Source organism: Microcaecilia unicolor, chromosome 7 (assembly GCF_901765095.1).
Source record: "Microcaecilia unicolor chromosome 7, aMicUni1.1, whole genome shotgun sequence".
Lineage (NCBI taxonomy): Eukaryota > Metazoa > Chordata > Amphibia > Gymnophiona > Siphonopidae > Microcaecilia > Microcaecilia unicolor.
Genome location: NC_044037.1, coordinates 16122689 through 16146605, shown reverse-complemented (window position 1 = coordinate 16146605; position 23917 = coordinate 16122689). Strand labels below are relative to the sequence as shown.

General features: G+C 43.2%; 1 protein-coding gene across 3 annotated transcripts in view; it reads right to left on the bottom strand.

The window, feature by feature from the left end:
* Positions 1-23917, bottom strand: part of ATP7A (ATPase copper transporting alpha) — a 179282-nt gene that overhangs the window by 105750 nt on the left and 49615 nt on the right. For all 3 annotated transcript variants that reach the window (XM_030210064.1, XM_030210065.1, XM_030210066.1), the window contains exons 3-4: positions 6315-6807; positions 3415-4161 (exon numbers count right to left, since the gene is read on the bottom strand). In XM_030210064.1, the coding sequence (XP_030065924.1) occupies positions 3415-4161; positions 6315-6807 (1240 nt within the window). The remainder of the gene's footprint in view (positions 1-3414; positions 4162-6314; positions 6808-23917) is intronic.

Below are 23917 nucleotides of genomic sequence, written 5' to 3'. Positions count from 1 at the left end.
ACCCTGAATAACTTTGTGTCATCTATGAATTTAATTACCTCACTAGTTACTCCCATCTCTAGGTCATTTATAAATATGTTAAAAAGCAGCGGTCCCAGCACAGACCCCTGTGGAATCCCACTATGTACCTTTCTCCATTGAGAATACTGACCATTCACTCCTACTCTCTGCTTCCTATCCTTCAACCAGCTCTTAATCCATAGTAATACCCTACCTCCAATCCCATGACTCTCCAGTTTCCTCTGGAGTCTTTCATGAGGCACCCTACTCTCTTACCTATCTATATGTAACCGTCTCTCTGACCTCATGTGCAAGTTTCTTTAAATTCGTCCCCTTACTTTCTAACTCATCTTACTCTTACCTATCTATATGTTCCATCTTTGCTCTTATCCTACACTGTCAATTAAAATGTTCTATTACAAATTACGTTGACATTGTACGTTGTATACTATGACATACTTTGTATTGTTATTTGAATGTTTTTACTGCTGTAATTGCCTATTGCTCATGTTTGATTTATTTTTATTGTACACCGCCTTGAATGAATTCCTTCAAAAAGGCGGTAAATAAATCCTAATACATAATAAATAAAATCTGCAAATGAAAAATAAGAGCAGGGTCGATATGGATCCCTAAATACTTGAGGGTGTCCACCAGCTGGACAGGAGAGCCCCGTAGGGCGAGAACAGTAGAAGGGAAAGATCAGTGCCAAGGTCACCGTTTCTTGGGATTCAAAACCAGACAACGGAGCCAATCATCAATTTTATTCAGACAAAGTTGGAGAGGAGAGTCGTGTTTATCATTTCTGTAATGTTATCCCTGACCATGACGATGTCCGTGCTATCACTTTTAGTCAGTACATATAACCTGTGAAAAAAATACAAAGGAATACATTGACTACTACTGGGTGAATTGTGCACAAATTCTGCCATGCACAGTTGCATAGTATTCCCCTGGCATACAGAATTTATCTTGTTTCATGGAAAATTTACCTCTAGTCAGAGCTGTGATTGAAACTCAGCAGGTGTTGCAGCCTCCCAACATGTGATCAATGTGATACTGAAGTCCCGTGCAATTCCTGTGAGACTCTGAGAACAGTGCAAGGTTTTGAGAGCTGGGGAGGTGTGTGTGTGTGGGGGTGGAAGAGCTGGGGATAACAAGAGGGTAAGAGGATGTGTGGAAAAGATATGGCTGGGGGAGATGGGCTTAGGGAATGAGTAGGAGGGAGACAACCTGGAGGAGGACTGTGGTGTGATATAAGTTGAGGAAGACCCGAGGGAGGTAACAAATGCGCATAAGATGGGGGTAGACGAGCTAAGAGAGAGTATTGAAATCCAGAGGCCCTAACCTCCCTTCATGTATTTTCATTTGGCAATCTGTCAAGCCTAAGCAGAACTGCTACCTATGGACACTGCTGTATTGCTGCAAGAAGTCAGAACCGCCTGCAGCTCAGAGCCTCCCCTTGGACTCAGTGGATTGCTGAAATAGGAATCACTGAAAGCCCGAAACCTAACTCCCTAGCTATGGTGCACTGTTACTGTACTCCTGGGGAAAATCTGTAGCAAAAACATCTTTCACCAAGAAATGTATAGTTTAAATGTTTAATTACTCTTCACAGACAGTGGTTATACTGCTATTATTTGTTAAATACACAGAAGTTTTAATCTTTTTGCACAGCAGTCACCCAGAAGTAATTAAGCAATGAACATTTTGACTGCCTTATTCAGATTGCAATGACAGATAATAAAAACTGCATCAAAGTGAATAAGAATCATTTTTTGCACATCTTATCTATGAAGTCATTTTTGCACTGTTCTACTCTTTAAAATTTAGCCTTCTTAAAGCTGTATTTCTTGTAATAAAAGAAGTATCTTTTCATTGTACCTATGTCAAGTGATTCATCATGTTAAAACTGTCTGTCCTTTACTCAGTCCAGCTTATAGTATACTAGTAAAAAAGCCCCGTTTCTGATGCAAATGAAACGGGGGCTAGCAAGGTTTTCTTCAGTGTGCGCATGTGGGAGTGTCCCTGCCCTCTGCCCTCTCTCCCTCCCCCTCCCCCCCTCCGAGTCCAGTCCTTCAGTGTTAAGTTTCCTGCTGTGCTGGGTTTGTGTTACAGAGAGATTGAGGGCGTCTCTGTCCCCTCCCCCCTCTGAGTCCTTCACTGTTAGAGAGAGGGATTTCGTGCTGTGCTGTTTTCCTTCACTCATGGGGAAACCAGATATCTCTGGCGCTTCACACTTCCGGCTGGAGGCTTCATAGAACGTTGGGGTTGCCCTTTTATATATATAGATGAGGCTTCTGGTTCTCTTCTTGCTTTCTCATAGCCTGCTACTTTTCTCCTCATCAAAACCTGCATGTACTTTAAGGCGGAACAGATCATTTGACCATTATGAATCACAGTTGACAACTGGTACAGTAAAATACTACATTTATTAAATAATGCCAACCTCCAGCCACCAGAGACAGAAGGTGACCCTATGCTGATCCAGGGGACCTGCACCAACCTCCTGTCACCTTCCAGAGCTGTGCTGAAAAGTTTTCAGGAAAAATGTCCCAATTTCTTTGATGAAAGAAGATTGTCTCTGAGGTAACAAAACTGTTCCTCTCTCTCTATCCCTCTCTTATAAAGGCAAAAATATACCTTGGGAGCCACTGAATTAGCACATCTTAGAGTACCTCTCGTAAATATTTCAGCCCTAGGCACATGCCAAATTTGCCTGTTCTTTAATCCCGCCCTGATCATACTAAAGGATTTGCTTATTGAGAGTAGAGGAGTGTGGTAGCCGTGTTAGTCCACTCTTAAGGTTATCAATAGAAATCAAACAAAATAAAACATGGAAAAGAAAATAAGATGATACCTTTTTTTATTGGACATAACTTAATACATTTCTTGATTAGCTTTCGAAGGTTGCCCTTCTTCGTCAGATCGGAAATAAGCAAATGTGCTAGCTGACAGAAAGGACTTAACAAGGACCTGGGGTTCCTAGCCCATTATAAACCATAAAGCTGTATGTCTCTGTTGATCACCCCACCCCTCACCTATCCACACCCATCCTGTTAGAATATCAATGATATGCTTTGATGTCCCCATGCATACCTCCGACCCACCTCCATCCTCCCACCCTGTCATAGTAATGCTTGAATGTTTTCACTTATATACACTGTCAGCTAGCACATTTGCTTATTTCCGATCTGAGGAAGAAGGGCAACCTTCAAAAGCTAATCAAGAAATGTATTAAGTTATGTCCAATAAAAAAGGTATCATCTTATTTTCTTTTCCATGTTTTATTTTGTTTGAGTTCTATTGATAACCTTATTGAGAGTGAAATAATAGACTGAAAGATATTTTCCATGTAACACCAAACAAGTTTCTTACAAAACAGTAAGTTAGAAATAGTAGTTTGCAACTTACCTGCCAAGGAAGCCTCAAATCCCATATCATCTATGAAGCCTCTTAAAGCTTCAGGGTTAGTTAGTGCAGGTTCAAATTCTATTGTCCCAGTGTGATTGGCCAAAGATACGTCTATTGATTTCACACCTGGCTTTTGAGAAATGACTCCCTTGATACTTTGCACACAAGAATTGCACGTCATCCCTTCAATATTTAAAACAGTAACGCGAGTCAATGGTTCTGGACTCGTATTGGTCAAGGAAGTACTTGGTAGTAAAGAAGTGGCTACAGACTTCTGTGAGTTGTAAAGTTCCACATTTGCACTCTCACCAGAAAGCTGGACCCTATACTTTTCTGGCAACACTACTTCTATGGCTTCTCTGAGAGCACTTGGTGTGAGGAGTTTTGAATTGTACTTCACTGTGGCAGAACTCGTCTCTAAGGACACACTTACACTTGCGACCCAGGGGACAGCAGAAACGATACTTTCAATGTTTGCAACGCAGGATTTGCAATGCATTCCGTCCACCCCAAATACTACCGTCTTTAAGTGATTCACATTGTTGGGACTTTTTTGCTGTACTTCCTCTGAGCCTTTGGTTTGTGTGTTCATCAGACGCTCCACATCAATGGCCCCCAGTTTGAGAGGCTTTGGCTTGTTTTTAACAGATGCTGTAAAACCGGCACCTTCAATTTGAGTTTTTATCTCGCCAACTGTAATGACGTGAGGCTGATAGACAATCACGGCTTCCTGGCAGTCCAGAGACACTGAAAATGCACAAGAAAACATGTCATTTTCATGAATACATCTTACAAACTTGAATATCTAAATCAGTGCTTCTCAACCCAATCCTCGGGACACACCTGGTCAGTTGAATTTTCAGGAGATCTACAATGAATATATATGGGAGAGATCTGCATAAGAAAGAGGCAATGCATGCACAGCTATCATACAGGACCAGCTTTTACTATATGAGTACGCAGCTGTGGAATGCACTTCCAACTCACCTGAAAACGATCAACGAATTAATTAACTTCCGCAAATCTCTGAAAACCCATCTCTTTAACAAGGCCTACCACGAGAACCCATAACTAAACTATTACACAACACCTATCCACCTTTATTCAGAATGTATCTTTCTATATCTGCTTGAACAAATCCTCTTGTTTTCCTTGACCTTTTTGTAACACCAATTGTATTCTTTAACCCTGGTATGGCGATGCCATAACAGGTTTTTTGTAAGCCATATTAAGCCTGCAAACAGGTGGGAAAATGTGGGATACAAGTGCAATAAATAAATAAATAAATCTACCTCATACTTATTTCTGCTATTCATTTGAGAGTACTGAAATCCTCCCCCAGTTTCTTTGGATTATTTCATTCTTTTAGATCTGCTATTATTATTTATGTATTTGTTGCATTCGTAGCCCACATTTTCCCACCTCTTTGCAGGCTCAATGTGGTTGGCCACAAGTGGCATTAAGAGAGACAATACCTAGAAAAACATTTGAATGAGGAAGCAGTATTTATTGGCCGACAGACCCAACACAGCCTGTGTTTCAGCGGATTGCCTGCATCAGAGGTCATATAAAGGTTTTACTGAAGAAAAATGAGGAAAATGGGGGATACAAATACTGCACATAAATAAATAATAAATAAATGCATCCTATATCAAATATTGGTAGAAGTCAGTCCAAACGCGTTTTCACTGTGTACTTATTTTTTGGTGACACTGGAAATGACAGTGCGATTCACTGCTGATTAAGTCAAGATACCTTGATACAGCTACAGCGAAACTAGCACAAGTCTTTTGAGAAAGCTACATTTTTGCACTTTTTCCATAAATTTTTTAGTCACTGTTTATATGGTAACCAGTTGTTGTTATTACAGCAGATAGATTTAGTGATCTGACTGGCAAAGAGACTTTTTATGCCAATGACTGGAACCACCCTATAATTCCTGCTATAAAAGAAATGTTAAGGCAGGTTGGGTTCTGAGGCCTACACTATTCCTTATATTACAAACTAGTAAAAAAAGGCCCGTTTCAGTATGAAATGAAACGGGTGCTAGCAAGGTTCTCTCTCTCTCCCTCCCTCGCTCTCTCCCTCTGTCCCCTCCAAGTCCCACGGCCCCCTTTCTTCCCTTCCGATTTCCAGGCCCTCCCTCCCTCTCTCTCTCCTTCCCTCTGTCCCTCCCCCGAGTTCCAGTCCCCCCTCCTCTCTGTCTCACAGACACGTCCTTGCGATGCCTCCACCCGCGGCCCTCCCCTCCCCGACACTGGCCCCGCCCATCCCCCTACGTGCACGTCGCCCCCCCTCCAAAATCACCAACCCCTCCCTCTGCTACCCTCCCCTACCCCCCCCCCCCCCCTTACCGGGGTCCCGGCAGCAGCAGTGAAGAGCCTCGCGAGTCTGCTGCCTTCCCTTCTCTTCGCTCTCAGCTCTGGTCCCGCCCACATTCCCTGTTTCCGCAAGGGCGGGACCAGAGTCAGAGCTGAGAGTGAAGAGAAGGGAAGGCAGCAGACTCGCGAGGCTCTTCACTGCTGCCGCCGGGACCCCGGTAAGAGGAGGGGAGGGGAGCAGAGGGGGGTTGGCGATTTTGGAGGGGGGCGACATGCACATAGGGACGTCTCTGCCCACTCCCACTGTTCTTCAACGCGCGTCTCTCACTGGGATCGTAACCCCCTGCTGACGTCAGGCAAGCAGGGTTCTACTGCTGGCCAGTGACATCAGCAGGTGGTTACGATCCCAGTGAGACACTTTAGAACGTTCACATAGCAAATTATTATATTAGATGGTAATTTATTGCTAGCTTTGAGAAGAGTGTTTTTTTTTTTGAATAGCTGTATAACCATACATTTTCAATATGAATTTATCAAGACGTAGTAATCCATGGAAAAAATTAAGAATACAGTTGATACCTTTAATTCGTTGAACCCCTTGCAGCTTGCCCACTTTTCCTTCAATAGTGCTGGTGCAAGAATGACAAGTCATCCCTTCTATTTTCATCTTCACCATCGCTTCACTGGCGGAGATCAAGCGAGGGTCTTCACAGGTGAAAGGAGACTTTTTATCCTGTGCTGGAGAATCCAGACTCAAGCCTGGGACCTGCTGAATGAGCTGATTGGTGCTCACAAGGGAGGGGATGAAAGTCACGACTGCAACATTTTGATCAAGGGATGTCTTGACATTGAGGACCCCCCTGGTACTGAGCAGTGCACCACGAATCTGCTCAGCTGAGAGAGCTGATGAGGCAGAGATGCTGAGTGCAGCAGTGTTGGTAAATACAGGCTGGGGCGTTGAATTAGGAAGAGTAGCATCAAATCCCATGTCATCCACAGCTTCCCGCAATGACTCTGGTGTTTGAACGTCTGCATTATAAATAATGAAAGCAGTTTTTCCTTCCAAGGTCACCTAGAAACAAGAGTAAATATGTAAGAGACTTTAGAATGGGATTCAGACAGGATTTTAAAGGGTGTAAGAGTGTGGAAATAAAGTTCAGTAGAGAGAACCCGATATAAAGGGTAATAAGAAAAAAGTTAATAGGACTTAAATCATTACCAGTTTAGCATAATTTACGCAATGGAGATTACATCTAATCTCAGGGGAATGGAACATAGTTTTCTTAAAAGACAAAGTTTATCATGATTATAACCCCAGGCTCATCACAGAATTTGTTTACACAACTTAAAAAATGGGCAAATCCAGGAACGTATGAAATATATAAATCCATTATTTCAGAATACAAATCTCTCAAACATTCTGCATCATATTTAGTATCATCATTTCACTCACATTTGATGATGGGCACAGCCAGCGTTACCACTAGCTGGACTAGGGGTCAGAACAGCAGCAGTCACCCACACTTAAAACCTGCACTGTGCCACACCTCTGACAGGAAGCTTGTTCCCAGTAGGCCATGCACTTTGCCTTTAAGTGCAGGCAGCAGCAGTGAAATCAATCCAGGGACAAATGCAGGCTAACAAGGAAAGATAGGTGAGAGATGCTGGATAGAAAGGGAAGGGAAGGAAGATAAAATGAGACACCAGACTATGGAGTGAGTAGGGCCTTGAACCACCCTTTGGAGGGAGGAGGGTGACACACACGGCTGAAGATTCATCTAAAACATCAGACAATCCTTGGGCCAGACCTTAATGATGGGATCTATATGACCTTACAAAACATGTACCCCACAACGGAAAATGTAACAAGATTGGAAAAGGTGCACTCAAACTACACAAAATTTCCAAAAATGCTGTTAAACTGTAGCACTTAATCCTGTTCACCTGCATCCCTCGCCTCGCTCCACCTCACTAACCCTCTAATCCCTTTCTACTTTTTCTCCGGCTGTTGGGACCTGGGAACCCCCACTAGCCCCCGATCTCATCATCTTACTGAAATCATCATTTTCAACTACTCTTAGAGGCAGATGCAGCAACCAAACGTAAAAAAATCTAAATCGTTAAAGTCCCTAACGATTTTAAAATAACGAAAAATGCACCAAAAAAAAAAGTCACACATGCTGAGATCGGTATTGAAACGTACAATGTATCAAAGAATCACAATACACATCGTTAATCGGCCCCCAAATCATGCGCAGAGCAGCCAAGCGTTATGTTAGCTGCTCTGCGCATGCCACAAACAGTCAAAACACAGTCAAATCACAAGCACATGGCTCCCAAATCAAAACAAAAATAAAAAAAAAGGGTCGGGAGGGGGCAAAGGCACTGGTCAGGAGCGTCCTGTATGGCCGTCCTTGCCCCCCCACCCGTGGTCGCCGTTCCCCCCGCCCTACTTCCCCCTGCATTCTAAATTAAAAAGCAAGAAGAAAAGCAAACGTACCTTTAGCAGCCCCGGCCCCCCTCCCTTCCTCACTACTCTGTCTCCCCTCAGCTCCGCCTCCCGACATCCTCCGCCCTGTGGCCCGCCCCCTCTTGGGGTCGTCGCCGCCATTCCCCTCCTCCATCGGGCCCCCCTCCCTCTTACCGGGCCCGTGCAGCGCCTCTCTCCTCTGTCTGAAGGCGCTGCACGGGCAAGAAGAAAGCTGATGCCTGCCTTCGCCCAGCTTCTGTCGCACGTCTCTCTCCTCCTGGGCCCGCCCCTGTCTGACGTCGGTAACCTACGTAGGTTACTGACGTCAGACAGGGGCGGGCGCAGCAGGAGAGAGATGCGCGACCGAAGCTGGGCGAAGGCAGGCATCAGACCTCTCGTTAGATTTCCTGCCTTTTTCCTGCGTAAAGGCAATCGGAAAAGGTTAGTGCATGTCGTTTCAATGGGGTTTTCACACTAATTGCTCATCTCCATTCCGTTTTCGTTAGCTGCTGGCTTCCTCGGTAAAAGCCCTTTGATGCATGCAACGGATCAAATTTTCCTCGTTGGAGAGTCATTAAAGGCTCATTTAGCTTTAGTGCATCTGCCTCTTAGGCTCTACTGCTCACATCTCGCACGTGCCCATTCTAGAAACATCCATTCATCAGGTTCCCCTGCTGAAACTAGGTCACACACAGGACCTGCTCATAAGGTGGTTCTTCTGTTTTTGCTTCAGTAAAGAACACCTAAAAACCAAAGGGACTTTAGAGGGGATATTTTATACACTCAAGCGGCTGCTTATAAAATTAGCCCAGCATATACATGTGTAAAAGTAGATATTAGGAAAATATCTACTTTAATGAGATATACGTGCAGGTGTTCCAGGATAGCAGATGGCATGGCAGGGGTCGCATGGCCATACAAAAGTGCCAATTCTTACTGAACACAAATACAGACATCTCAAAGAAGATGTCCAGGGAGGAAGGTCCATGACTGTAGATAGAATAGATGTGTCTATGCCTAGATGAACTTTTGTAATTAGTGGCAAATACAGTTTTACCAGCTGAAACATGCGCATAGAACTTTGAGTGAACCTGATGGTACTGGTCATATTTGAATGTACTCTAAAGCATGCCCATCCTTGCTGCTAGAAAGCGGCAACGCGAGTTGTGATCACAGGTTTCCATAATTGCACCTGCTGCTGCAAAGAGAGACAAAACCAGGGCTGGAAAACTTCCAGATGTCAGATCACCCTTATGCCTGATAGAAATGGTGCCAGTGAGGTAATTATACCAGGGGTGGATGGGGAGAGGGGAAATTGCAGCAGTGGCCAACAGGAGTCCAGGAGAAAAAGTTTGCATCAGTTACTACAAGGAAGACTAGGAAGTCACTGTGAGAGGAGGAGGAGCAGATAGCCAAAGAAAAGCAAAAAAAAAAAAAAAAAACCTCGCCAGAAGCTTAAAATAAATAAAATAAAATCAACTGGATACACAAAATGCCCTGGCTCTTTAAAATGTTCTGCTTACAATTGAAGGGCTTATTTCCAAAATCCTTTAAGTCCAATGCAACTAATTTGGACTTAGCGGGTTTAAAAGAAGCCCTTCAACTGTTCCATAGCAGTGCTAAGAACAGTCCTCCTTTAGTTTCTTATAAGGTCTACCCACCCCCCTCCTCCCACCCTGTCAGACTGTCATAGTAATGCTTGAATGTTTTCACTTATATACACTGTCAGCTAGCACATTTGCTTATTTCCGATCTGACGAAGAAGGGCAACCTTCGAAAGCTAATCAAGAAATGTATTAAGTTATGTCCAATAAAAAAGGTATCATCTTATTTTCTTTTCCATGTTTTATTTTGTTTGATTTCTATAGATTCCACATGGAATGTTGCTATTCCACTAGCAACATTCCATGCAGAAGTCGGCCCTTGTAGATCAGCAATGTGGCCGCGCAGGCTTCTGCTTCTGTGAGTGACGTCCTGCACGTACGTGCAGGACGTCAGACTCACAGAAACAGAAGCCTGCGCAGCCTTCTACATGGAATGTTGCTACTGGAATAGCAACATTCCATGTAGAATCTCCAATAGTAGCAACATTCCATGTAGAATCTCCAATAGTATCTATTTTACTGTCATAGTAATGCTTGAATGTTTTCACTTATATACACTGTCAGTTAGCACATTTGCTTATTTCCGATCTGACGAAGAAAGGCAACCTTCGAAAGCTAATCAAGAAATGTATTAAGTTATGTCCAATAAAAAAGGTATCATCTTATTTTCTTTTCCATGTTTTATTTTGTTTGATTTCTATAGATTCCACATGGAATGTTGCTATTCCACTAGCAACATTCCATGCAGAAGTCGGCCCTTGTAGATCAGCAATGTGGCCGCGCAGGCTTCTGCTTCTGTGAGTGACGTCCTGCACGTACGTGCAGGACGTCAGACTCACAGAAACAGAAGCCTGCGCAGCCTTCTACATGGAATGTTGCTAGTGGAATAGCAACATTCCATGTAGAATCTCCAATAGTAGCAACATTCCATGTAGAATCTCCAATAGTATCTATTTTACTGTCATAGTAATGCTTGAATGTTTTCACTTATATACACTGTCAGCTAGCACATTTGCTTATTTCTGATCTGAGGAAGAAGGGCAACCTTCGAAAGCTAATCAAGAAATGTATTAAGTTATGTCCAATAAAAAAAGGTATCATCTTATTTTCTTTTCCATGTTTTAATTTTGTTTGATTTCTATTGATAACCTATAAGGTCTAGCAACTGCTGTAACTTAGGACTGCAAACCAGTTTGGTTTTCAAGGAAACAAAATTCTGCAAATGATTTTGTCCCTTAAATCAGATATAAGCAAACCTCTCTCATGAATGTCTTGAAAGAGAGAGCTGTTTGCGGCCCACAAAGGGGCATGAATTGGTGACGAACACATTAACCTTTAATAGGACAATAACAATTCAATTAGTAACAAAGTGCCCAGAGACACACTGTATAATTTCAATATCCAAAAGGCCAAACTAATATACCTGAAAGACAGCCCCATTATGATCCAATCTTACCTTTACCAGGGGCAAGAAAACAGCCAGGAGATAATTCTTCATTAAATTATCCATCCATTTAATCAATTTAAAACCACTGCCCAGCCAAATCAGTAAAAGACACCATTATGTCATACTTTATTTGAAAATATAGGCTTAAAAATTTGAAACATGCAGAACATTCGGTCCCAAAAATAGAACATAATTAAACTATACTCAATTTATTTGCTACAGTTTTACAGGGAATCTTCTCCATAGCTCCATAAGCAGAACAAGAGACACAGAATACATAATTCATCTGCAGTCATTTTCTATATTTCTATCATAAATGATTTAACAGGCATTTGTTAGACTACAGTTACCTAACATCAGGGTAAGTTTATAACATTCTCAAAAATGTGCCTGTTTACAAAAGCTAAAAGGGTGCAAGTCACCAAAAACCACAAGTTCCGAAGAACAAAAGTCCCAAAGGCATATAGTTGTAAATGTTCCAAAAATGTTTATTCTCCGATAACAAATACAGGCAAAACCCAACACGGGCCGTGTTTCGGCACATTAGCCTTCGTCAGGGGTCCTCATGGAAAAGCATGAACATAAATAAACAAATATTAGAAAACCACCATATATACATAAAAGAAAAAAGTAAATAACAATAAATATATTAATAAAAAACAAATAATAAAACAATCTAGACAATAATGGCCCTATTTACTAAGCCATGTTATTGGTGTACTAGCGTTTTTAGCATGCGCTCTAACGTTACAGACACCCATAGGAATATATAGGTGTCTCTAGCGTTAGTGCACGGTAATTTTTAGCGCATGCTAAAAACGCTAGTGCACCTTAGTAAACAGGGACATAAAAGAACCCGAATTATAGCTACGTCATGCAAGGTTCCACGTTAGGAGTTACGGACCAAGAAAGGGATCTGGGTGTCGTCGTCGATAACACACTGAAACCTTCTGCTCAGTGTGCTGCTGCGGCTAAGAAAGCGAATAGAATGTTGGGTATTATTAGGAAAGGTATGGAAAACAGGTGTGAGGATGTTATAATGCCGTTGTATCGCTCCATGGTGCGACCGCACCTTGAGTATTGTGTTCAATTCTGGTCGCCGCATCTCAAGAAAGATATAGTAGAATTGGAAAAGGTGCAGCGAAGGGCGACTAAAATGATAGCGGGGATAGGAAGACTTCCCTATGAAGAAAGACTAAGGAGGCTAGGGCTATACAGCTTGGAGAAGAGACGGCTGAGGGGAGACATGATAGAGGTATATAAAATAATGAGTGGAGTGGAACAGGTGGATGTGAAGCGTCTGTTCACGCTTTCCAAAAATACTAGGACTAGGGGGCATGCGATGAAACTACAGTGTAGTAAATTTAAAACAAATCGGAGAAAATATTTCTTCACCCAACGTGTAATTAAACTCTGGAATTCGTTGCCGAAGAAAGTGGTTAAGGCGGTTAGCTTAGCAGAGTTTAAAAAGGGGTTGGACGGTTTCCTAAAGGACAAGTCCATAAACCGCTACTAAACGGACTTGGAAAAATCCAAAATTCCAGGAATAACATGTATAGAATGTTTGTACGTTTGGGAAGCTTGCCAGGTGCCTTTGGCCTGGATTGGCCGCTGTCGTGGACAGGATGCTGGGCTCGATGGACCCTTGGTCTTTTCCCAGTGTGGCATTACTTATGTACTTATGTCCTCTACTTGGCTCACTTTTATTACATAGAGCAGTGATTTAACCTATTGTGATGTCATAGTGGCTCATTCCACCAATAAGAGCCAACCTCATTAGTGATGTCACAATGGCTTGATTGTATAGAATATTTGTACGTTTGGGAAGCTTGCCAGGTGCCCTTGGCCTGGATTGGCCGCTGTCGTGGACAGGATGCTGGGCTCGATGGACCCTTGGTCTTTTCCCAGTATGGCATTACTTATGTACTTATTATGTACTAAGTACTTACTAATCATAAAAGGAAAATTCAGATAAATATCTAAAAACATAAGTGATATGAATGTGAACCAAAGAAATGTTGTAGTAAAGGAGTGAAATTAACTAGGTGACCCATACTAGTAAAAACAGTGGCACATAAAAATAATACCATAAAAATGAGAACTTGACTCAAAACCAAATAATTAAATGGATAAAAATATAAAAAAATATATAAGGGGTTATGTGCATGAGAGACAGCGATAAAACCCATATGAAAAATACTATAAATAAAAATTGAAAAACTAAGAAGAGACAAAGAGGAGCATGGAAAATACCTGCAACATAACAATAAACGTACAGCGGTGATCTGGAGCACTTAACACCTGAAGTTCAGCAAAAGTCAAAACAACAACGTCTTGTGCACAATAAAACATAAAAAAATGAATGAAATACCCAATGATAATGAACGCTATTGTTATTCTAAACAGCGAAGGGATGATTCATTAGTATCACGCCACTAAAAAAAAAAAAATGAACCAGCATGTCCCAACATGAATGTAAAACAGACTGCTATGACAAAAACCCAACATGAATTATGTATGGACATTATCTACAAAACCGCTGTAATTAGAAAACCATACAAAAGAGTATATTTAAAGAATATCCACACCAATAGTATGTGACACAAAAATAACGTAGCAAACGCAGGCAATCCCCGGGATTCTATACATCGCGTCTTAATTTCCGTGCGGAAATCGAAGAGTATTTTATAACAATGTATGTAACTTAATTGTTTAACTAGCTAAAGGATGTTAACAAGCAATTATCAGCACTAACTGGCATTAAGATTCACACGCACAAATCGCTATGCGTATTCTGTAAAGTGGTGTGTGTAAATTCTAAGTCACATAGATGAAAAGGGGCGTGGGCATTTCTAGAATCTATGCATGTTATTATAGCCCACTCTGCACCTAATTTAAGTGTCGGGATTTATGCCAAGTAAAACATGGCATAAATAGCCACAACTAGATTTGGTCACGTGGAGAGGTGCTTGGTGTAATTTTATTTACTGCGTGGAAATGTAAACCTAGTCTATAAAATGTAGGCATATAGTAAAAAAGGCCCGTTTGTCAAAAAAATGAAGCGGGTGCTAGCAAGGCTATCTTGTAATGTTGATTATGTTTTTAAGGCTCTCATCGAAGCGATTTCTCCTCTCTCCCCTGCCCTCACCTCCATGTCCAGCGATTCTTCCCTCCCCTCCCCTCCGTGTCCCGCTATTCTGACCTCCCCTTTGCCCTGCCCTCCTCTCTGTATCCCATGATTCTGGCCTCCCCTCCATTTCCAGCGATCCTCCTCTGCCCTGCCATCCCCTCCTTGTCCCGTGGTTCTGGCCTCCCCTCCATGTCCATTGATTCTCCTCTGCACTGCCCTCCCCTCGGTGTCCCGTGATTCTGGCGTCCCCTCCATGTCCAGCGATTGTCCTCTGCCCTGCTCTCCCTTCCGTGTCCCGCGGTTCTGCCCTCGCCTCCCATCCCCTCCATGTCCAGTGATTCTCCTCTGCACTGCCCTCCCCTCGGTGTCCCGCAATTCTGGCGTCCCCTCCATGTCCAGTGATTGTCCTCTACCCTGCCCTCTCCTCCGTGTCCCGCGATTCTCTCCTCTCCTCCCATCCCCATCCATGTCCATTGATTCTCCTCTGCCCTGGCCTCCCCTCCATGTTCAGCGATTGTCCTCTGCCCTCCCTTCTGTATCCTGCGATTCTGCCCTCGCCTCCCATCCCCTCCATATCCAGTGATTTTCCTCTGCCCTGCCCTCCCCATCCGTGTCCCGCGATTCTCTCCTCTCCTTCCATCCCATCCAAGTCGATTCTCCTCTGCCCTGCCCTCCCCTCGATGTCTCTCGATTCTGTTCTCCCCTCCATGTCCAGCGTTCCATTGCCTTTACTTGTCTTGCTTGTGTTCGTAACATCCTGATGTCAGCTCGCCTCCAGCGTTCCCTTCCCTCTCACTGTTCCGCCCTCTGACGTCATTTCATCTTTACGCGAGGGTGGAACAGTGAGAAGGAATGAAACGCTAGAGGATTTCTAACATCAGGATGTTACGAACCCAGACAACCAGCCAGCCATGGAACGTTGACGGTACAAATGATTATATTAGATATGCCTAGATGTATTTTTTTCCATATGGAATTTTCAGGCACCATAGCAGAATCTAGCCTAATTTGTCTAATAGACACCACCCATTTATATAGATCCTAAATTTCAACACAGATCTAGCAAAATATTTTGTCACTATCTTTTCAAATCGTATATACTGCACAGAAGAAAACTGAAGCAAACAGGCAAAATTTGAATTAAATTACTAAATAAATAAATTTGGGAGGTTTTTAGCCAATGATTGGTCTTAATCAGAAGGAGCCTTGGCATTTTACAAAATTAAGTGGGTTATGCCCAGCCAATGGCAGCTACCTTTGACAGCTGAGCCTTTTTTTCCCTCCTTTTTTCCAAAATGTTAAAAACTCTTCTCAAACAGAGCATTTTTTGTTTGGTGAACAGTGTTTGGTCACTATAGATCAGTATTATTGAGATGTGTAAGGTTTCCACAATTTTTGATTTTTAGTTTTAGTATATTTTGTGGAACAGTTCAATTTTGTTGGGGCAATGTAGCATACTATGCCATTCCTTATACTGTTACTGGAATATTTTTTACTGCTGTAATTGTCTATTGCTTATGTTTGACTTATTCTTGCTGTACACTGCCTTGAGTGAATTTCTTCAAAAAGATGGTAAATAAATCCTAATAAATAAATAGATAAAATGGACATATCCCTGTGAAATTTTAAAAAGAGAGTCTTCCATCTCTCTCTCTCTCTAGGGGAGACATGATAGAAGTACATAAAATATTGAGTGGAGTGGAACAGGAGGATGTGAAGCGTCTGTTCATGCTTTCCAAAAATACTAAGACTAGGAGGGATGCAATGAAACTACAGTGTAGTAAATTTAAAACAAATCGGAGAAAAAGTTTCTTCACCCAACGCATAATTAAACTCTGGAATTCGTTGCCGGAGAACGTGATGAAGGCACTTAGTTTAGCAGAGTTTAAAAAGGGGTTAGACGGTTTCCTAAAGAACAAGTCCATAAACCACTACTAAATGGACTTGGGAAAAATCCACAATTCTAGGAATAACATGTATAGAATGTTTGTACGTTTGGGAAGCTCGCCAGGTGCCCTTGGCCTGGATTGGCCGCTGTCGTGGACAGGATGCTGGGCTCGATGGACCCTTGGTCTTTTCCCAGTGTGGCATTACTTATGTACTTATGTCCTCTACTTGGCTCACTTTTATTACATAGAGCAGTGATTTAACCTATTGTGATGTCATAGTGGCTCATTCCACCAATAAGAGCCAACCTCATTAGTGATATCACAATGGCTTGATTGTATAGAATGTTTGTAAGTTTGGGAAGCTTGCCAGGTGCCCTTGGCCTGGATTGGCCGCTGTCGTGGACAGGATGCTGGGCTCGATGGACCCTTGGTCTTTTCCCAGTGTGGCATTACTTATGTACTTATGTAAGGCTAACACCAGACCAGTGGTTATACAATTACAAATTACATTAAATAGGATAGAAGGAACAGGGTAAGATGACAGCTATTAAATTACAAGTACAAGCTCTCTTCCTATTATCATTATAATATGCCTTAATAAGTGGAAAAGCAGCATCTTAAACCTCCAAAAACTTGCAGATACATTTTTAAACACTGCAACTGGAGCAACATGAGAGAAACTCAATATTCTCAAGTCTTATTGAACACTAGTAAAAAAGGCCCGTTTCTGACACAAATGAAACGGGCGCTAGCAAGGTTTTCCTCGGAGTGTGTATGTTTGGGAGAGTGTATGTGAGAGTGACTGTTTGAGAGTCGGAGTGAAAGTGTGATTGTGTGAGAGAGAGCGTGAGTCTGGGTGTGAGTGTGTTTGTGAGAGAGTGTGTGTGTGAGAATGAGAGTGTGTGCAAGTGTGTATGTGAGACACAGTGTGAGTGAGAGTGTGTGTGTGTGGGAGAGAGAGAGAGTGTGTGTGAGACACAGATTCTCTGTTTGAGTGAGTGTATGAGACCAAGCGAGTGTGTGAGTGACTGTGTGGCACATAGAGAGTGAATGTGATACAGTGTGAGACAGAGTGTGTGAGAGTGAGAAAGACATTGTATATGAGAGAGAGAGTGTGAGCCGTGCCCTCCCAATCCATGGCCATCTGTCCCCTGCCCCCTCCATTCATCCTTTTCCAGCAATTCCCCTCTGTCCGTGAGCCCTGCTCTCCCAATCCATGGCCATCCATGTTTGTCTGTCACCTGCCCCCTCCATTCATCCCTATCCAGCATTTCCCCTCTCTGCTTGAGGCCTGCCCTGCAATCCATATCCATCCATGCCCATCTGTCCCCTCCATTCATCCCTATGCAGCAATTCCCCTCTCCCTGAGTCCTGCCCTTCCAATCCATGCCCATCCATGCTCCTCTGTCACCTGGCCCCTCCCTTTTTCCCTATCCAGCATTTCCCCTCTCTGCCTGAGGCCTGCCCTGCAATCCATATCCATCCATGCCCATCTGTCCCCTCCATTCATCCCTATCCAGCAATTCCCCTCTCCCTGAGTCCTGTCCTTCCAATCCATGCCCATCCATGCTCCTCTGTCACCTGGCCCCTCCATTTTTCCCTATCCAGCATTTCCCCTCTCTGCCTGAGGCCTGCTCTGTAATCCATATCCATCCATGCCCATCTGTCCCCTCCATTCATCCCTATCCAGCAATTCCCCTCTCCCTGAGTCCTGCCCTTCCAATCCATGCCCATCCATGCTCATCTGTCACCTGGCCCCTCCATTTTTCCCTTTCCAGCATTTCCCCTCTCTGCCTGAGGCCTGCTCTGTAATCCATGCTCCTCTGTCCCCTGCCGCCTCCATTCATCCTTTTCCAGCAAGTCCCCTCTCGCCCTTCCATGACCCCCCCCCTCGCATCCATGCTACGCTCTCTCCCATGTCCCAGCCTGGCCCGCCCTCTTCTTTCCCCCCCCCTTCGCATCCATGCCCCCCCCTTCGCATCCATGCCTCGCATCCATGCCCCCCCACCCCTTCGCATCCATGCCCCCCCCTTCGCATCCATGCCTCGCATCCATGCCCCCCCCTCGCATCCATGCCCCCCCACCCCTTCGCATCCATGCCCCCTCCTTCGCATCCATGCCTCGCATCCATGCCCCCCCACCCCTTCGCATCCATGCATCCCTTTTTTTTTTTTTAAAATTCTTTTTAACTTTACCTCCGTGGCGGTTCGTGCAGCGAAGCGTCAGGGAAGGAGGCGGCGCTCCCGACGTCTAGCTTTCCCTTTGCTGTGTTCCGCCTTGTTTTGAAGGCGGAACACAGCGAAGGGAAGGCTAGACGTCGGGAGCGCCGCCTCCTTCCCTGACGTTTCGCTTCCGGATTTGTTTGTTTTGTCGCGAGGGCGGGGCAGAGACGGCTGGCTGGCTTGAAGGCTTCACACCACGAATCCCCGAACCCTTCAGCCTCAGCCTGGGAGTGACGTCAGATGGCTTCAAGGCTTCAGGCTTCAAGCTTCCGGCTTCACAGAACGTTGTCCTGAGAACTTAGGCTTCCGGCTTCAAGCTTCCGGCTTCACAGAACGTTGTCTTCAGAACGTTCACGGTGCGTTTTATTATATTAGATAACATTTTCAACTCTCTGAGTGCTTTTTTTATTTTAGCAAAAATAAGTTCTTGTTACTCTAAAAGTAGGAGGGGTTTTTTTAAGTCCTCTTTAATCAAAGCAGCATCTAACAGTAGACTGAATTTTAGGCGCAAGACTTTTTTTTCCATATGGGGAAAGAAGTTCTGGTGAGCACTCAAGATGCATTACCTAGTGCCCAGCTTCATGTCCCATCCTAAGACCTCACCACAGTAATTTCAGCATCTCATAATTCCCAGGAGAACCGCTTAACGCTTTCTATCATCACTCAACTATATCCAAAAGCAGCACCATCCCAATATTCTTCTTAACACCACCACATTTTTAACATCTGCTCCTCTAATTTCCACAGGGAGCTTATTTTACAGAAGGTAAAGTCACTATCTGAAAGCTGTTTTCATCCAATATGCCAATTTCCACTTCCTTGAAGCTGGCAGATTCTAACCAGTTACTCTTCTGTGGTCATAAATACCTAGCCAACATATATAACTTACAAATCTAAGAACAACATTATAAGACAGCCCCTTTCTCAAAATTTAACATTTATATCCCACATTATTCCAAGCAAGCTCGAGTTCAATGTGGCTTACTACTACTACTACTACTACTACTATTTAACATTTCTATAGCGCTACAAGGCGTACGCAGTGCTGCACAAATATAGAAGAAAGACAGTCCCTGCTCAAAGAGCTTACAATCTAATAGACAAAAAATAAAGTAAGCAAATCAAATCAATTAATGTGTACAGGAAGGAGGAGAGGAGGGTAGGTGGAGGTGAGTGGTTACAAGTGGTTATGAGTCAAAAGCAATGTTAAAGAGGTGGGCTTTCAGTATAGATTTAAAGGTGGCCAAGGATGGGGCAAGACGTATGGGCTCAGGAAGTTTATTCCAGGCGTAGGGTGCAGCGAGACAGAAGGCGTGAAGTCTGGAGTTGGCAGTAGTGGAGAAGGGAACAGATAAGAAGGATTTATCCATGGATCAGAGTGCACGGGAAGGGATGTAGGGAAGGACGAGTGTGGAGAGATACTGGGGAGCAGCAGAGTGAGTACATTTATAGGTTAGTAGAAGAAGTTTGAACAGGATGCGAAAACGGATAGGGAGCCAGTGAAGCGACTTGAGGAGAGGGGTAGTATGAGTAAAGCGACCCTAGCGGAAGACGAGACGGGCAGCAGAGTTTTGAACCGATTGGAGAGGGGAGAGGTGACTAAGTGGGAGGCCAGCAAGAAGCAGATTGCAGTAGTCTAAACGAGAGGTGACAAGGGTGTGGATGAGGGTTTTGGTAGAGTGCTCGGAAAGAAAGGGGTGGATTTTACAGATGTTGTAAAGAAAGAAACGACAGGTCTTGGCGATCTGCTGGATATGAGCAGAGAAGGAGAGAGAAGAGTCAAAGATGACCCCAAGGTTTCGAGCTGAGTAGACAGGGAGAATGAGAGAGCCATCAACAGAAATAGAAAACGGGGGGAGTGGGGAGGTGGGTTTGGGGGGAAAAATGAGAAGCTCGGTTTTGGTCATGTTTAATTTCAGGTGGCGTTGAGATATCCAGACAGCAATGTCAGACAAGCACGCTGAAACTGGTTTGGATGCAAGGTGAGATATCAGGGGTAGAAAGGTAGATTTGGGAGTCATCAGCATAGAGATGGTAGGAAAAGCCATGGGATGAGATTAATGAACCAAGGGAAGAAGTGTAGATACAAAAGAGGAGGGGACCAAGAACAGAACCCTGAGGTACGCCGGCAGGCAGAGGGATAGAAGTAGAAGAGGATCCACCAGAGTGAACACTAAAGGTGCGGAGGGAGAGGTAGGAAGAGAACCAAGAAAGGGCAGAGCCCTGGAATCCAAGTGAGGACAGGGTATCGAGAAGTATGCTGTGATCGACAGTGTCAAAAGCAGCGGAAAGAGCAAGAAGAATGAGGATGGAATATTGACCTCTGAATTTAGCCATCCTAAATACAGCAATGAAAAGAGGAATAGGAGTATTCAAGAGGTATGAATGGAAAAATTATACAGTCAACACAAAGTACCTTACAAAATAAGAAGGTGAATTGAAACCTTTGGGACAAACAGCTCAACAACGCACATTATTCCTATACCACCTCATTTTCCATTGAAAGGAACTGCCTGAAAAGGAAGGTTTACAATATTTTACGGAACGTCATATAATTGTTCTCACTTCTCATTTGTTTCAGAAGGGAAATAACTCAAATGTCATACTCAAACTTTGAACACATTATATGTAAAGCAAATAAAAAAGTAAAATAAAAAAAAAAATTACTCAGATTAATATGAATAATTAAACATGTCCAAGCTTATCTACCACTGAAAAACGGATGACAGGACAAATAATGGAGCTAGCTAATGTATTTTTAATTGATGTAGGTTTGTTGGGGCTTGATTATTTTCATATTCTTCACTTTTATCTTATCAGAGACATGTTACATATTTATTTTTCCGTGGCTGTCGGATTCATTATGAAACTATTATATTGAAAAACAGACAGGCCACACTGCTGGTTCCAGTAGACATTTTCATTTTTTGTTACCCCCTGATTTCTGGAATAATTTGAGTAAAGTGGTATGGTAGATGTGTTAGTCCACTTTTAAATATAATAAATAGAAGAAATAAAACAGAAAGAAAATAATATGATACCTTTTTTATTGGACTAACTTAATACATTTTTGATTAGCTTTTTAAAGTAACCCTTCTTCTTCAGAACAAAAATGAGCAAATGTTGACAAATATCAGAATATGTAAGTGAAACACAAAAAAATTCCAATTAAAGTAACACAGGAAGATGGTGGGGTGGCTTGTGAGAAACAGATGGGTGATAAGAGGGCGACAGAGCAGTATAATGTTATGGTTTATACTGGGATAGAAAACCCAGATCTTTGTTAAGTCCTGTCTGGTGGGTGCCAAAATATTTTATCATTTTGACTTCAAAGGTCTTACGGTCCTGGATTGTATGAAAATTTTCTTTTAATATTCTCACCATAAAATCATTGATGCATTGTTCTGGTTTTGTAAAGTGCTGTACCACAGAGGTGACATCCTGGTTGGCACCGTGATGTCTATGAAAACTGATCCTCGTCTTTAGCATCTGGCTTGTTTCTCCAATATAGCACCCCTCTTCACAGTTTTTGCATTGAATGAATTATACCACATTTGAAGATAAGCATGTGAAGGATCCCCTTATGCTGAATGATTTTCCCGGGTGACTGACTGTGGAATCCTGTGAGATGTGCTGGCACAGTCTGCATCTTGGTATATTGCAAGGACATGTGCCATTCCCTTCTTTTTGAGCTTGTATTGGGAGCTAGCTTTTTACTAATTTGTGTTTCAAATTAGGTGGCTGTCAGAAGGCCAGCACTGGTGGAGCTGGGAATCTCTCTTTCAGTAATTCATCCTCCTGGAGTAGTGGCTGTAGATCTTTTATGATTCTTCTCAGTTCTTCCAACTCTGGATTGTATGTCACTACAAAGGGGATTCTCTCTATGTGGTTTTTAAACTTTGTACTGCAATAGGTGTTCTCTGGGTATTTTTTTTTTTTGTTACATTTGTACCCTGCGCTTTCCCACTCATGGCAGGCTCAATGCGACTTACATGGGGCAATGGAGGGTTAAGTGACTTGCCCAGAGTCACAAGGAGCTGCCTGTGCCTGAAGTGGGAATCCAACTCAGTTCCCCAGGACCAAAGTCCACCACCCTAACCACTAGGCCACTCCTCCACTTTAAGGAAAGAGGTAATATTTTTGGAGATTATTTTGGGGTCGTAGCCTTTTTGTTTGAAGGATTCAGTCAGGATTTTGAAGTGTTTATCTGTATCTCTTGGGTCACAGCTCATCTTCAAATTTGGTATATATCAGTGTTTCCCAAGTCGGTCCTGCAGTACCCCCCTTGCCAGTCAGGTTTTCAAAGAAATCAATCTCATGCATATTCATTGTGGACATCCTGAAAATCTGACTGCAAAAGGTACTCCAGGACTGACTTAGGAAACACTGGTATATATCATTGAATGGAAAAAGTGTGAAGAAGGGTGCTCTACTGGAGAAACAAGCCAGATGCTAAGGATCAATTTACATAGACATAATACTAAACATCATTATGACAACCAGGATGTCACCTCTTTGGGACAGCACTTTACAAAACCAGAACACTAAATCAATGATTTTTATGGTGCGAATACTAAAAGAAATTTTTAAGATAATCTAGGAACTTAAGACCTTTGAAGTCAAAATGATAATTTATTTTGACACCCACCAGACAGGACTTAAAGATCTAGGATTTCTATCCCACCATAAACCATAAAATTATACTGCTTTGTCACCCTCTTACCACCCATCCATCCATCTCTCCCTCTCACCTAACCCACCCCCACCCTCTTCCTGTGAGTGTCATGGTTGTGGCCGTGCCCTTATGTTCAGACCTACTGTTTCTCTGTATCTAGCTCTGTGACCTCTCCAGTCTGCCTTTTTCCCTATTGTTGTTCTTCCTGTAAGCCAAGCCTCGCTTTGGTCTCTCTGCTTCTGCTTCATTTCCTGTTGTTGTTTTTCCTGTTAGCAAAGCCTCGCTTTGGTCTCCCCGCTTCTGCTTCATTTCCTACTTGTGACATCATCAGCCTACTCCTTTATAAGGACCCAGGGAGCTTTCCTACGTTGCCTTTGCAAGAGGTCTCTTAATCTTGTGTTACCTGTTTAGAGCATTTCCCTGCTTGGTTTTGTTTCTGAGAATCTGGCTCCTGAAGGTCTGTTCTGTGTTTCTTTGAGTCTTGTGTTTCAATGCTTTGCTTTGTTTCTGTGTGTTTGCTTTTGAACCTTGATCCTGAAAGCCTGGCTCTAGAGCCACACCCTGCCCTTGGTGTCTGTATCTGTTTGACTCTACCCTTGGCTCCTGTTTTTAGTCTAGCCCTGCTTTTGACTCTTGCTATAGTTAAGCTCTGTGTTTAAGCCAACCTTTGTTTCTGTATTCCCTGTTCGGTTTCCTGTGTGTGGTTCTTGTCTGTTTATTCTGAGAGTCTATAGAAGCCAGCGTC